Source organism: Symphalangus syndactylus, chromosome 6, assembly GCF_028878055.3.
Source record: "Symphalangus syndactylus isolate Jambi chromosome 6, NHGRI_mSymSyn1-v2.1_pri, whole genome shotgun sequence".
NCBI classification, from domain to species: Eukaryota; Metazoa; Chordata; class Mammalia; order Primates; family Hylobatidae; genus Symphalangus; species Symphalangus syndactylus.
This window is the reverse complement of record NC_072428.2, coordinates 95,097,959-95,114,197: the sequence shown is the minus strand read 5'-3', so window position 1 is coordinate 95,114,197 and position 16,239 is coordinate 95,097,959. Positions and strand designations below refer to the sequence as shown.

The 16,239-nt window shown below is 38.1% G+C and overlaps 1 protein-coding gene across 7 annotated transcripts in view; it reads right to left on the bottom strand.

The window, feature by feature from the left end:
• The window catches only part of KMT2E (lysine methyltransferase 2E (inactive)), a 100,886-nt gene that overhangs the window by 65,583 nt on the left and 19,064 nt on the right, over positions 1 to 16,239 (bottom strand). For 2 of the 7 annotated variants that reach the window (XM_055283535.2, XM_055283538.2), the window contains exon 2: positions 8,396 to 8,580. In XM_055283535.2, the coding sequence (XP_055139510.1) occupies positions 8,396 to 8,466 (71 nt within the window). In that variant the 5' untranslated portion in view covers positions 8,467 to 8,580. Of the gene's footprint in view, positions 1 to 8,395; positions 8,581 to 8,945; positions 8,968 to 10,147; positions 10,265 to 10,861; positions 11,003 to 11,187; positions 11,262 to 16,239 lie in introns of those variants that run through there. The other 5 variants (XM_055283534.2, XM_055283536.2, XM_055283537.2 and 2 more) reach the window with 5 other exon arrangements.

The window sequence follows — 16,239 nt, the reverse complement described above, 5'->3', positions numbered from 1 at the left end:
AATGATTTTGAAAAGGTGAGAAGGGGTAAGATTCAGAGGGCAAGTGGAGGAACAGGACTCTAATTTTTTTTAAAGTGACATTTTTCTTTTTTCTTTATTTTTTATTTATTTTTTTGAGACGGAGTTTCGCTCTTGTCGCCCAGGCTGGAGTGCAGTGGCATGATCTCGGCTCACTGCAACCTCTGCCTCCGGGGTTCAAGCAATTCTCCCGCGTCTGCCTCCGAGTAGCTGGGATTACAGGCGAGCGCCACCACACCCAGCTAATTTTTTGTATTTTTAGTAGAGACGGGGTTTTGCCATGTTCAGCAGGCTGGTCTCGAATTCCTGATCTCAGGTGATCTGCCCACCTCAGCCTCCCAAAGTGCTGGGATTACAGGCGTGAGCCACCGCGCCCGGCCATTTTTCTGTTTTGTAAAAGAAAAAACAGAATTTGAATATAAATACAAAATTTTAGATTTGAAGTTGTGTCCCCAGGACCTAAAACAGTAGCTGGCATATAACAAGCCCTCGATAAATATTTACTAATTTAGAGCACTGAATTAGAACTTTTTTTTTTTTTTTTTGAGACAGGATCTCACTTTGTCACCCAGGCTAGAATGTGGTGATATGATCTCGGCTCATTGTAGCCTAGACCTCCCAGGCTCAAGCGATCATCCCGCCTCAGCCCAAGTAGCTGGGAGTACAGGCACAAGCAACCACACTCAGCTAACTGTGGTATTTTTTTTTGGTACAGATGGGGTTTCATCATGTTGCCAAGGCCAGTCTTGAATTCTTGGGCTCAAGCAACCGGCCGGCCTCAGCCTCCCCAAGTGCTAGGAATACAGGCGTGAGCCACCACGACTGGCCAGCACTTATTTCACTTAAAATCTTAACTTCTTATGGCCCCTAGGCCCTACTCCTCTCATCTCTTCTTAATATTCTTCCCTTGGTCTATTACTCCCATGTTTGATATTTTTTCCCTGTTCTTTAGGGCAATCTAAATTTGTTCCTGCCTTGGAGCTTGTGTACTTGCTGTTCCCTCTACCTAATTATATTTAAAGAAAGTCATACCATTGAAATAGTACTTGCTTAAGCCAATAAAATCAGAGAAAAAATAGTACTCTTCGTTAGAAACAGTACATTATCAAGATTCCTTTGCTCTAAATAAGTGGTAGGCAAACTAGAACCCTGGGTCAAATCCAGCCTGCTTCCTGATTCTGTAGACACTTTAAAGTGTTATCGGAACACTGTCATGTCCATTCATTTACACACACAATCTGCTTTACAGTTGCAAGAGCAGAGCTGAGCAGTTACAACAGAAACCATATCATTGCAAGTCTTAAATATTTACTCTTTAGCCCTTTACAGGAAAATTCTGCTGACCCTTGCTCTAAATTTAATTCTAAATTCCAAAATAATTAGGCAAGTAAAAGAGGATTTTCAATAACACACACGTATTTTTTTAACAATCAGGAACCAAATTAAATTTAAAAATGAGAAAATGTATGGAGAAACTGAGCTAGCTATAAAATCTAGTATTAAATGTCACATGTTGACCCAGGTTTTTAAAACTCTATCCCCTTAAATAATCAAATTTTAAATGTCACAATAGGGGTTTTTTAAAAACTCAGTATTTAATCCTTCATTTGGCTGAATAAAATTGTCATGAGATTTCCTGGTATTAAAAAATGTGGATTTCGGCCAGGCACGGGGGCTCATGCCTATAATCTCAGCACGTTGGGAGGCCAAGGCAGACAGATCACTTGAGCCCATGAGTTCAAGACTAGCCTGGACAACACGACAAAACCCTATCTCTACAAAAAAATACAACATTAGCCAGGTGTGGTGGTGTGTACCTGTAGTCCCAACTACTCGGGGTGCTGTGGTAGGAGGACTGCTTGGGCCTGGGAGGTGGAGGCTTCAGTGACCCATGATCACACTACTGTACTCCAGTCTGTGCAACCTTGAGGTCCTTTTTTGAGTCCCTTACCCCCGCCCCCCAAAAAAAAGGATTTCACACAATTGTCTACCATAGCTGCTGAAACAAAGGGTATTTCCATTTCCTTTCCTTTTTCCTAAGAGCAGTTATTGTCTTGTGCAAGCTCTTAGAATCCTTGGGAATGTTTATGGTAGAAGAAGGGTTAAAAGTGTTCTAAGCCCTTCACTTCCATTTCAACCAGAGTTGTTTTCCTTTTATCTGTTTTATATATTTTGTTTTTGCAGAAGTATTTGAAAAGCGCAGGTAGTAATAAATTCAACCAATATCTAACAGCACTGGTTTAGTGAGAAAAAGCAAGAGATGGATCTAAAATAGACCAGGAATATCACCCTAGTTCTGATAACTTACAATCCGTGACTTCAGGGAAGTTAGTTAACCCTTCTGAGCCTTTGTTTTCACATCTGTGAGAAGAAGTTAATATTGGGCTCACAGTACAAAAATAATGCAGTAACACATGTAAAACATTTACCTGGCACAGCAGTGCTCAACAAATTGTAATTCACTCCTTCTCTTACTATTAAGTTGAACAATACAGAATTACTGATACCAGACCAATTTTGACCTATAAAAATGGCATTCATATAGTTCAACTTAATCCTGCAAAAATCAGCTGTGCAGACAAGAGTTACCAGAGGGTAGAAAGGCCACCTTACAAGGGTGACCCTTGGCTGGCATTTGGGAATTTAGCTGGTAAACAGTTCGCTACATTGATAAGAAACTTTCCTCAAATGTTAAGGGTAGCTTACTCTGCCTACACTGTTTATACAAACAATATGGTTTATGTTGAATACTTATTTTCTTTCTGGGAGTCTGGAATGTTGGTACATTCTAGGCAGGTGCCTACGTGCCATCCCTCAAGAAAAACTTTGGGCACTGAGCCTCTAATGAGCTTCCTTGGTAGACAACATTTCACATGTGTTGTCACAATTTATTGCTGAAGAAATTAAGTGCATCCTGTGTGCCTCAATGGGGAGAAGCCTCATGGAATCTTGCACCTGCTCTCCTCCAGGTTTCACCCCATGTACCTTTTCCCTTTGCTGATTTCACTTTGGACTCTTTTGCTGTAATAAATCTTAGCCATGAGTACAACTACATTCTGGATCCTGTGAGTCCTTCCAGCAAATCTTTGAGCCTAGGGATGGTCTTGGGATCACATTTGACACATCAAGTTTTAAAATACAACTATTTTAATGGCAATTTTGTTGAACTGTATTGTAAGCAGTCCTAACTTCTCAGAATATATTACATAAAATTAGATGGCAAGGTAAATTTTGATGTATTTACATGCTATCATAATGTGATACTCTCAAGGGTTAAATTCTATAAACCTACTTTCTTCTATACTAAATGTCCCAAATTGCCAGGGTATTGACTTCTTCTGAGTAGACACAAACTTTCAGGAATGCAATCTGGCAACATACATCAGTAGCCTTTAAAAAGATCTTGCATTCCATTTGACCTTGTAATTCTAGATCACATTTATTCTAAGTAAATCATTAAAGACATGTACAAAAGTTATGCCAAAATGCTGATTCCACTGCAATATTTGGCTCAAACAACTTACATATTCAATGAGACTGATTAAAACTTAATTTTGGTATACCTCTAGACTGGAATACCATGAAACCATTCAAACAGGAGTTTGAAGAAAGAAAGGAAGAAAAAAAGAACGCCTTTGCATACTACTAAAAGGAGTCTGAATTTAGATTTAAAGTCAACAAAGAACCAGTGATGTAAAAAGCAGGGAAAATCAAATGACTTATGTGTTCTTAGAAAAATTATGGCTTATGTGTATTGTTGTCTTTGAGTGAAAAATAGAATATATGAATAAGAGGGCTTTTTTGGCGTGAATTTATTAGAGAGGACAAGAGGGAAAGAAGAGAGAATTAGTATAGTACTAATTTTATTAAGTTTGAACTACTCACAGAACATCTAAGTGGTCTAGTAATGCAGAGGGCTATGTGAGTGGAGCTCATGAGAGAAATAGGTAAGGATGATTTGGAAGTCATGAGCATGCAAAAACAGTGAAAGCTATAGAAGTAGATAACACCTCCAGGACAGTTTAAAAAGTAAGTAAGTGCAGATCCCTAGAAAACACAAATATTTAAGAAAAGGAAGAAACATTTAAGAAGGAGATCATGCCATAAAAAGAAAACCAGATGGAAAAAGAGTTCGACGATTCCTCAAAATGTTAAATGTGGAATTATGTTATGACCTAGCAATTCCATTCCTAGCTATAAAACCAGAAGAATTTAAAACAGGGAGTCAAACAGATACTTGGTATGTTCATAGCAGTATTATTTACAATAGCCAAAAGGTAAAACAACCCAAGTGTACATCAAGAGATGAATGGATAAGCAAAATATAGTACATCTATACAATGGACTATTATTCAGCCATAAAAAGGAATGAAATTCTGGTATATGCTATAACATGGCTGAATCCTGAAAACATTATGCTAAGTAAAATAAGCCAGACATAAGAGAATAAGTATTTTATAATTCCACTTATATGAGGTATCTAGAATAGGCAAATAGAGATAGAAACTAGAATCGAGGTTATGAGATACTAGGAGAAGAGGAAAGAAGGAGTTATTTAGTGAATGCGGAGTTTCTATTTGGGATGATAAAGTTTGAAAACAGCAGTGATGGCTGCACAACACTGTGAATGTACTTACTGCCACTGAATTGTTCACTTAAAAATGGTTAACATGATAAATGTTGTATCTATTTTGCCACAACTTAAAAATACGTATTTTCACTAAAGCCAAAGGTAAAGAGAGTCAATAGTATCAAATTCTGCTGCCAAGATCGGGCAATATAAGAAGACCTGAGAACTAAGCATGGGCCTTAATGTAATGGTAGCATGGTCACAGTAATAACTAAATTATACATAGCAGGTAGAAGAATTAATAAAAGGAAGAATACCATAAGGATGTGGACATCTGAATGGACCTACATTTTGGACCGTGCCCAATTACAGGAATTAGAGGCACAGATAAAATTGACAAAGGGTCAAAACTTAATCCAAATGAGTCACCCAGGCCCTACCTTCGACCCCTTCAGGTGATACTGGGAGCCCGGAGAAGGTGACATGCTGCTCCTAAGCCTTGGTAAGTAAAGCAGGTAGAACAAATAGTGTGGTAAGGCTGGTTTGCATCTGGCTCCAAGGGAATATCAGGGTGTGGTTTCCTTTCCCTCAGACATATTGAAGACTGAAAGTAGCATTCTCCTGGCCTAGAATCGGTGATAGTGGATCTTCAGAGGGCAATTCATTGACTCCCCCAACAACACTGTCACAAAACTACTGCTAGATCAGCTACTGCGTCCTGCCTGGTATGGGACTGAGTGCAGTGGGACTGGAATTATTATTGGAAATAGGGTCACTGCTGCTCCAAACTGATAATCAGGCACTATCCTAGGAGGTATTTTATAGAGTAGATAGTCCAATCTCCAGTTTTACAGACCAGGAGATGACTGATCTAAGTGTCACAAACTCTACATCCAAGTCCTACCTCTACCACTAAAGTCACTATATATCCTTGGGACATGTCACATAACTACTCTGGGGTCTCAGTACCCATATTTGTAAAATAAACTCCTAACTCTTAATTCTAAGTCAACATGGTATTATAATAGCAAAGAAAAAATACCTTAAAGTACTTAAATTAGTCTAGCATTTTTCCCATCAAACTGCATTGTCTCTACTATCCCTGTGAAATTTACCAGAGTACTATTTATGACTGTTGATTATTTACTTAATGAAGCAAACAGCCTACATTACAAAATGATACTAGATCTTATTTTAGACTAGAGTTACCCAAAGCCTAAATTCTGGTAGTCCTAAATTTATACCACTTTAATTTTCATTACTTCACTAACTTTACAAATATATTGAACATTTTTGGTAATCAGAAGTAGAATTATTTTGTTTTACTTTTTTGAGACAGGGTCCTGCTCTGTCACCCAGGCTGGAACGCAGTGGTGCGATCATGGCTCACTGCAGCCTGAACTCCTGGGCTCGAGTGATCCTCCCACCTCAGCCTCCCAGGTAGCTGGGACTACAGGCATGCACCACCATGCCCAGCTAATTTTTAAAAAATTTTTATTTTGTAGAGACAGGGTCTCATTGTATTACCCAGACTGGTCTCAAACTGCTGGGCTCAAGCGATCCGCCTTTCTCAGCCTCCCAAAGTACTGGAATTACAGGTATAAGCCACTGCACTGAGCTGAATTATTTACGTAATATTTCCATTCTTAAAAATGAAAAAAGGCTATTTCCAAATGTGTTGTAATTCTAAATTAACATCAAAAACTTTAAAGGAAGAACAACCACTACTCTGTTTGCAATCATCTATTTGATATTGCCACATTTTTCTGGAACCACTTTACAAATTTAAAATCTTATACCAAAATGTCCTCATTCATTAAAAAATCATCATAAATTATCATCTAAGACACACCATATATTATTAGTGCAGAAATTTAAGTAAGTTAGAACTGAAAATCTAAAAAGGGAAAAATGCCAACCATTAAATTCAGGGGGCATTTAGAGAAAAAGAACAGTTTAGAATGATGGAATAAATAAGCTCTAATTCCTCAGAAACTGGACTTAACTTCTTCTTCCCAATTAAAAATTTAATTTCTTCTCTGTATAAACTCTCGAACTGTAAGTAGGTTTTGATGAGAAGCTCACACCAGCATCTTAGATCTTAGGTAAAACCTCTGATTTTCCCTTTGAGTGTTAAGACCTCCAATAACATACATCTCAATAATATAACCATAGCCAGTGTATGTTATTGAAGGCATAACATGAATAGGTTATACTAATTGTTATATTAATAGGTGTAAAAAATCTCCATAACTTCTCAATTATGTGGCCATAGGCAAATGTGTTAATCTCCTTGAGCTGCATTTCTTATAAAATGAAAATAATACGTGCCTTTTTGCTGGGATGATTAAGATATTTTATATAAAACATATTGCTCAAAGTAGGGGAGCTGCTTAACACTTACAGAACATTACATGAATACAATGAGCTCTGTATGTATTACAAGCGAAAAAAATTATAAGAAAAAATTGTTTATGATTAAGTATGAAACAAATAAAAAATTCAGCATCACCCTAAGAACACCTGTAAACATGGCTGGGCATGGTGGTTCATGCCTGTAATCCCAGCACTTTGGGGGACCAAGGTGGGCAGATCGTTTGAGCCCAGGAGTTCAAGGCCAGCCTGGTCAATGTGGTGAAACCCTGTCTCTACTAAAAATACAAAAATTAGCTGGGTGTGGTGGCATGTGCCTGTAATTCCAGCTACTCAGGAGGCTAAGACATGAGAATCCCTTGAGCCTGGAGGTTGCAGTGAGCTGAGACTGCCCTACTGCACTCCAGCCTGGATGACAGAGGGAGACTCTGCCACAAAACAAACAACAAAAAAAGAACAGTTGTAAACAATGCAAGGACAGTACTTTAAAGCAGGCTTTTGAATACAAAAACAAAGCCACGCTTCAATGAAAGCACCTCCAATTAGTACAAACAAATCAACACTCCCTTTAAAAGCAGCAGAAAAAAAAAGTTTCTTCATAGTGGATTAAATGTCAACAAATCACAAGCAAAAATCTTAAACACTGGGTGAAAAAAGAAGTAGTAAAAAGTTTTTGAAAATATTCTATTACATACAAAATATTTTAGAATCTTCAATTATACAAATTCAAACTAAAAATACCCGAGCACCGGCTGAGCACAGTGGTTCATGCCTGTAATCCCGACACTTTGGGAGGCCGAGGCGAGTGGATCACAAGGTCAGGAGTTCGAGACCAGCCTAGCCAAAATGATGAAACCCCATCTCTACTAAAAATACAAAAATTAGCTGGGCGTGGTGACACACGCCTATAATACAGCTACTCGGGAGGCTGAGGCAGGAGAATTGCTTGAACCCGGGAGGCAGAGGTTGCAATGAGCTGAGATAGAGCCACTGCGTTCCAGCCTGGGCGACACAGCAAAACTCCATCTGTTGCTGGGAGTAGGGGGAACCCAAGCACCAACAAATTAATGACTCCTGTCAGCAGGTGGCTCTAGTGACACTGGAATAACAATATCAAATACTATAGGAAAATACAGTTGGTAAAAAATGTGGCGATTCTCAGAAATTTGGAGTCAAAAAAAGTCATGTCAATACTTCAATCCAATAATGAATATTAGTGGTAATGCTATTTAAAAGGAAAACAAAGTTAGCAATCATGTTCTCAGTGTTTGAGAAAGAAAGGTAACTTCGCCTTTTTTTTTCCTTTAAAAAATAGCTAGGAAAGAAGAAATTTAATATTTTCCACTTATACCTCTTCCTACTTTCTAGCTCCAGAAGGGTTTCTTTTTTTTTTTTTTTTTTTTTTTTGCTTATGTAATCAATTTAAATACTTACTCTGAACCTGCAGCCATTTCCAAGTATGATGTCTCTGCTGTATCAACCCCCAATGGGACCACTATGCTCATGACGTTCGCCTCTGGTAAATTCGATTACTATGGAGTCCTATGCATTGGTATCCAAAACACTGGGGCATGCCAGCCACAGTGCTCATTGCAAACATCTAAGTGCATCCACAAACCCTGTTTAAAAGAAAAGGAGACAAAAAAGCAACAGTCACACTATAACAGTAAGTAAAATAACATGAAGAAAACATTCTCTATTAAAATCTCAATATAAATTGAAATTTGCTTAGAGTCTCTCTCATTAATTTTTCTGGAATTGAGTTATGTGATCATGATCAAAAGAAAAGTTTCTAAATCACAATCTTTCTGAGGGAATGAATTTAGAATGCCACAAGAAGATTACTAAGACATATTTAGTGAAGAACCAAAAATTATTCATTTTAAAAGATAAAATGTAATTTCTTATAGTGTCAGTATGCAAAAGTAAGTCTTCTTTGTTCAGTGATGATCTAACAATATACTAACAAATACTGAGTACTTACTATGGACTAAGCACCATAATCAGCTTTTTACATGGATGGTCTATTTAATCCTCCTAATTCTAAGGTAGGTATCTCCATTTTACCACTGAGGAAAAGAAAACCAAAACAGGCTAATACCGAAAAGCACTGTGTAATTGTCTATTATTGTATATTTTCATATTATAATAATTAGTAATCCGGTAGCTCTCCTCCAGCTACACATGGTTTAAAAATAACTGAATCAAGGTTGCTCCACTTAAGAGATGAAACCAGGATGTGAACCAATTCTACTCTACTGTTTGTATCTGTATGTAAGGGAAACTGTTATTTGTAATAAATTCAATTATTGTACAGTAGTTTTCATTTTCTATAACAGGTAAATCTAGGTATACTGTTGAGGGAGTTCTCTTTTTCTTCCGTTAATATTGTTCAATTATTAAAGAGTTAATACTCCCTAATTCAATTAGTAGAAAAAACTAATGAATTTTTTTTTAAACAAATTTACAATAGCAACTAAAAGATACTTAGATTCAACATCAATTTTTCTAATTTAAATTCACTACATAACAGTGGCTACAGGTATGTTTATAAAATATCTACTCAAAGTCTTTTCAAAAATTATGCAGGTGCAACTCAGGAACAAAACCAATATAGATAATCCTATAAATTAGAAAACAGCGACAGTCATTATCCTTGTCTCTGTAATGTAATACCTGAAATATTGAAAAGCAGTGTGCAATTGTCTATTACTGCATATTTTTATATTATAATAATTAGTAATCTGGTAGCTCTCTCCCAGTTACACATAGTTTAAAAGTTCAAGGCTAGTTTTCTTGCAGCATTCAAACCACTATTAACACGTTATTTACCCGCTTTAGTAATCTTCCCCCATAATGTATGAACTCACAATCTGTATAATCTGTGAAACAGGAATTAACCTGAATAGATATTCTCAAATGTAACTAAGTATTACAGGCAGATATAAGAATTGCTACTTGAAGAAACACTGTTTTTTATGTTAGACTCACAAAAGTCTTGTATTTTAGGTATATACTATATTTAGTGGTATACTTATTTACCAGAGGCAGACACTGAAAGGAAATCAAGTTATTATTAAACTCTTTTAAGTAACTGAGTGATATTTCTTATCTAAAATAATCTACTTAGGTATTTATTTACTAGTATGTCCCTTTTTATATAAATATGCCATCCTCAATACATACCACACTTGAGCTGTTTCAGTAAAGAGCTTGCCACAAACCTCCTTCAGACAATGATTTCTATTTGTGCTATTGCTGCTTGTGTTCCAAACTGCACAGTGCCTGGGATATAACAGCATTCTACAAAGAATTGGTGAATGCGTTAGAGCACTTGAGATGAAACTGCAGCTCTGGCTTAATTAACTAAACGAACTATCACCCTGTATAATCAAGTGTCATTAAAAACGACTACATGACATCCCCATAACTGCATTTCCCTAAAAACACAGAAGCTTATCCTCAGGACAAAGATACATCATCACATCTGAAACAGAACTGCAGACTCTGAATTTGATTCAATAGGAAAAGCAGATCTCAGTAATTTACTCACAAGAGGTCAGAAGACAAGAGGTCATATGTATTAAGACACTGAGGCAATCTTATAACAAGAAAACTCACATTGCTTAAAAATGTCATTGATATTTAATAAAATGATGAATTCGTTAGGGTCCAATCATAGTTTTTTTAAAAAGGGAAAGCCAATGTAGTAAGCAGAAAAGATGTGACCTCTAACACAGTGAGCTTAAAAAACAGTCAAAAATAGGCCGGGCATGGTGGCTCACACCTGTAATCCTAGCACTTTGGGAGGCCGAGGCGGGCGGATCATGAGGTTAGGAGATTGAGACCATCCTGGCCAACATGGTGAAACTCCGTCTCTATTAAAAATACAAAAATTACCTGGGCTTGGTGGCATGTGCCTGTAATCCCAACTACTCAGGAGGCTGAGGCAGGAGAATCACTTGAACTAGGGAGTCAGAGGCTGCAGTGAGCTGAGATCGCGCCACTGCACTCCAGCCTGGTGACAGAGCAAGACTCCATCTCAAAAAAAAAAAAAAGTTATAAATAAAGGGAAAAGGTTTTTAACACAACCTTAACAATTAACACAATGTTTCACATCTTATGTGTGAATCAAGAAACTGGTCATCCAGCTGACAAGTAAAATATGTACAAAATACATTGAGAATAAAGGGCAGCCATTAAAGAAATAATATAAAAGGAAATACCATGAGATGTCTGGTAAATCTGAGGTCCAAGAAAGAATAAATGTCTTCACAAAACCTGCTTATCCAGAATAGACCTAGAAACCAAGTGAACATAGGAGTTTTGAGCTATTTTTAAATGGCATAAAATTACAATTACTTCTAACTAACATGGTACCTGAAACCAAAGTGACTCACACAAAGCAGCCAATTCTTAAAAGGATAAATTTACTCTTCTCTTTTCACACAAATGAATGTAAACACAAGTAAAGGCAACAATAAAAGCTGAATACTAAATCAAACTGGAAAAAGAAACACTGGGATACAATATTAAATTTAATATTTAAAAAATTTTAAAAATAACTGTAAAAATATTAAATTTTAATACAATATTAAAAACAGATTTAGCAAAGGCTACAATACCAAAACAAAAACAATAAAAACAAACAAGACTCTCAAGTAGGAAAAATGAAGTAAAAGGCAAATAAAGCAATTAAAGTAGAAAACAGTTTATCAGAAAAACTGGAAGACTGAAGCTGCCTTTAAGACCATGTTAAAATAAACAGAAAACAGGCTGGGCGCAGTGGCTCACACCTGTAATCCCACCACTTTGAGCAGCTGAGGCAGGCAGACTACTTGAGCCTAGGAGTTCAGGAACAGCCTGGGCAACATAGTGAGACATCATCCCTACAAAAAATACAAAAACTAGCTGGATGGAGGGATGCACACCTGTAGTCCCAGTTACTTGGGAGGCTGAGATGGGAGGACTGTTTGAGCCCAGGAGGTCAAGGCTGCAGTGAGCCATGATTGCACAACTGCACTCCAGCCTGGGTGACAGAGGGAGACGCTGTCTTAAAAAAAAAAAAAAAAAAAAAAAAAAAAGACAGAAAACAAAAAGTAACACTTTAAAGATTAATATGATACCCAAAAGGCAGAAAGAATAAAAATATGAGGAAAAGTATTTTTCTAAAATTACAAATAAAAGTGCCCAATATAACAATCTCTTTGAGGAAAGAGCCATTTATTATATTTCTGTCCTTTATAAGCACCTGGCACAGTGCTTAATATTTTAAATTAATGTATATATTTTGGATGTGTATCACTAAGAGACTAAGCAGGTAAATTTTTGGCTTAATTACTAATGGAAATAATTAAAGAAACTTGAAATTTTGAGGAGACATGTAACTGAGATTGGAAATTAAACAGCCCTTATTATTCATTTACCATTTAATTTACAGCAGCTGACTACGGTAAAATGAATAGACAATCAAGATCCATTCCAAGTTACTACCTATGAATGCTTGGGCAAGTCATTTCACTGCTCTTTCAACTATAAATGGAAGTTGATTAGGCTGATGATCTTACAATTACATTAATAGATTATTCCAAGTAATCAAAACAACAGAATTTTAGATTCTAAAAAACTATAAAATATAAATTTGATAACAAAATGAATATGTATTTCTACAACTGAGCTAGCATTACCACCAGATAGTGCTCTACAAGCACTTATCTGATACTCAAACTTCCCCAACTAGTGGTTATAATAATAATGACAGCAAATTCTGAGTGCTTACAATGCTTAATCTCCACAATAAGCCTATGGTATAGGTGCATTTATTATCCCCATTTTACAATGAGGTAGAGAGGTTAAACTTGTCTGAAGTTCATAACTAATAAATAGCCAAATCAAGATCTGAACCCTTGTGGTCTGATTCCAGAGCCTACACATCAGTATGCCTGAAATTAAAAACCGCCAGATGGCCGAGAGCTGTGGCTCACACTTGTAATCCCAGCACTTGGGAGGCCTAGGTGGGTAGGTCACCTGAGGTAAGGAATTCAAGACCAGCCTGGCCAACATAGTGTAACCATGTCTCTACTAAAAATACAAAAATTAGCTGGGTGTGGTGGGGCACACCTGTAATCCCATCTACTTGGGAGGCTGAGGCACGAGAATTGTTTGAACCCAGGAGACAGAGGTTGCAGCGAGCCAAGATTGCTCCACAGCACTCCAGCCTGGGTGACAGACTTTGCCAAAAAAAAAAAAAAAAAAAACCAAAAGAACAACAACAACAAAAAAAACCCTGCCAGATGATAGGTAAAATAAAATAAATAATCTAGAATTTACAATTAAGGAAGAAAAAATTGACAGCTGCCTCTCTCAAAAAGGGAAATTAAATACTTAAGTATCTCACTCCAGAATATCTGGATTGCATTTCCTCTGATCATTAAATGAAACCGCACTAACAAAACCGACCTTGCTCCTCCCTCAAACCTGATCTAGTTAACAAACTTACATTTAATCTGTAACAATGCATTAAAACACCACAAACGTGGGCAAATACAGTCACAAAGTCTAAAATTTGTGTTTATGGCCAGGTGCGGTGGCTCACACCTGTAATCCCAGCACTTTCGGAGGCCAAGGTGGGTGGATCACCGAGGTTAGGAGTTCGAGACCAGCCTGGCCAACATGGTGAAACCCCACCTCTACTAAAAATACAAAATTAGCTGGGCATGGTGGCACATGCCTGGAGTCCTGGCTACTCAGGAGGCTGAGGCAGGACAATCACCTGAACTGCATAGCCTGGGCAACAAGAGCAAAACTCTGTCTCAAAAAAAAAAATAAATAAATAAAGCAATAAAATAAAATTAAATGGAACACTACTCAGTCATATAAAGGAACAAACTACTACTACAGGCAACAACTTGGGTGAATCCAAGGTAATTATGCTGAGTGAAAAAAAAAAAGCCAATCTTGGCTGGGCACAGTGGCTCACACTTGTAATCCCAGCACTTTGGAAGGCTGAGGCGGGTGGATAATTCGAAGTCAGGAGTTCAAGACCAGTCTGGCCAAGATGATGAAACCCCATCTCTACTAACAACAAAAAAAATTAGGCCGGGCCCAGTGGCTCACGCCTGTAATCCCAGCACTTTGGGAGGCCGAGGCAGGCAGATCACGAGGTCAGGAGATCGAGACCACCCTGGCTAACATGGTGAAACCCTGTCTCTACTAAAAATACAAAAAAAAAAAAAAAAAACCAACTTAGCCAGGTGTGGTGGCGGGCGTCTGTAGTCCCAGCTACTTGGGAGGCTGAGGCAGGAGAATGGCGTGAACCCGGGAAGTGGAGCTTGCAGCAAGCCGAGATTGCGCCACTGCACTCCAGCCTGGGCGACAGAGCGAGACTCAGTCTCAAAAAAAAAAAAAAAAAAAAAAAAAATTAGCCAGGTGTGGTGGCAGGCACCTGTAATCTCAGCTCATCAGGAGACTGAGGCACAAGAATTGCTTGAACCTGGGAGGAAGAGGTTGCAGTGAGCCAAGATTGCACCACTGCACTCCAGACTGGGTGACAAAGTGAAAACTCCATTCCCCCCCCCCAAAAAAAAGCCAACCTCAAAAAGTTACATACTATTTAACTCCATTTATATAACATTCTTAAAGTAATAAATTATAGAAATGGAGGATAGGTTATTCAGAAGGAAAGGGGTAGAGAGAGGTAGGTATGGTTGCATAGGAGAACAATATTAAGGATCCTCGTGGTGATAAAAGTTGTTCTATACCTTACCTGTGGTGGTGGGTACAGGTACCCACACATGTGATCATAATGCACAGAACTAAATCTAGACAAACAAATGAGTACAAATACAACTGGGAAGCCTGAATAAAATGAGAAGATTGTATCAATGTCAATATTCTGGTCTTGGCCAGGTGTGTTGGCTCACGTCTGTAATTTCAGCACTTTGGGAGGCTGAGGCAGAAGGATCACGTGACGACAGCAGTTTCAGAACAGCCTGGGCTACAGAGTGTGACCCAAACTCTACAAAAATAAAAAAATTAGCTGGGCATGGTGGTGCAAGCCTGTAGTACTAACTATTCAGGAGATTGAGGTAGGAGGATTGTCTGAGCCTAGGAGTTTGAGATTACAGCAAGCTATGATCATACTACTCTCCAACCTGGGCAACAAAGGGAGACCCTGTCTCTTAAAACAAACAAACACACACTAGTCAGGACATTGTACTACAATTTTACAAGATGTTACCATTGAGGGAAACTGCGTACCATGGTTTGAATAAGATTTGTCCCTGCCAAAACTCATGTTGAAACCTTAATTTCTAGTGAAGCAAGGTTATGATGTGGAGCCTTTAAGAGGTAGGGCCTTGAACAGAAGGTGTCTGGATCATGAGGGCCCCGGCTCTGTGGGTGGCTCGGTGCTAGTCTTGTGGTAGCGACAGCGTTATCTCTGGCAAGACTGGATTAGTTCTCTGAGGAAGAGATTCGTTCCTGAGAGAGTGGGTTGTTAAAAATTTTAGCCAGAACACCCTTTGAGTTCTGCTTTTTCACATGTGCCCATTTCCCTTTTGATTTTCCTCCATGTTGTGATGCCACCATGCTTCTTGAACTTCCCAGCCTGCAGAGCAGTGAACTAAAAAACCCTTTAGGCCGGGCGCAGTAGCTCACACCTGTAATCCCAGCACTTTGGGAAGTCAAGGCGGGTGGATCACCAGGTCAGGAGATTGAGACCATCCTGGCTAACACAGTGAAACCCCGTCTCTACTAAAGATACAAAAAAATTAGCCAGGCGTGGTGGCGGGCGTCTGTAGTCCCAGCTACTCGGGAGGCTGAGGCCAAAGAATGGCATGAACCCAGGAGGCGGAGCTTGCAGTGGGCCGAGATCGCACCACTGCACTCCAGCCTGGGTGACAGAGCAAGACTCCGTCTCAAAAAAACAAACAAACAAAAAAACAACAAAAAAAGCAAAACAAACAAACAAAAATACAAAAAACCTTCTATTAATTACCTAGTCTCAGATATTCTGTTATAGCAACACTAAATGGACTAAGACACTGGGTAAAAATACATAGAATTTCTCTATTATTTCTTACAACCATATGCAAATCTATAATTATCACAAAATTAAAAGTTTAATTTTTTAAAATGACATTAAAATTGTGGCCTTCAAACTCTTTTTGAGCATTGGTAGCAATTTTCCTATACATGAAATATTAACACAGAAATCTAGGCATCCTTTTTGATTGTAACATGAAAAAATAGTTTTAATCTCCTATGCTTTAACCAAT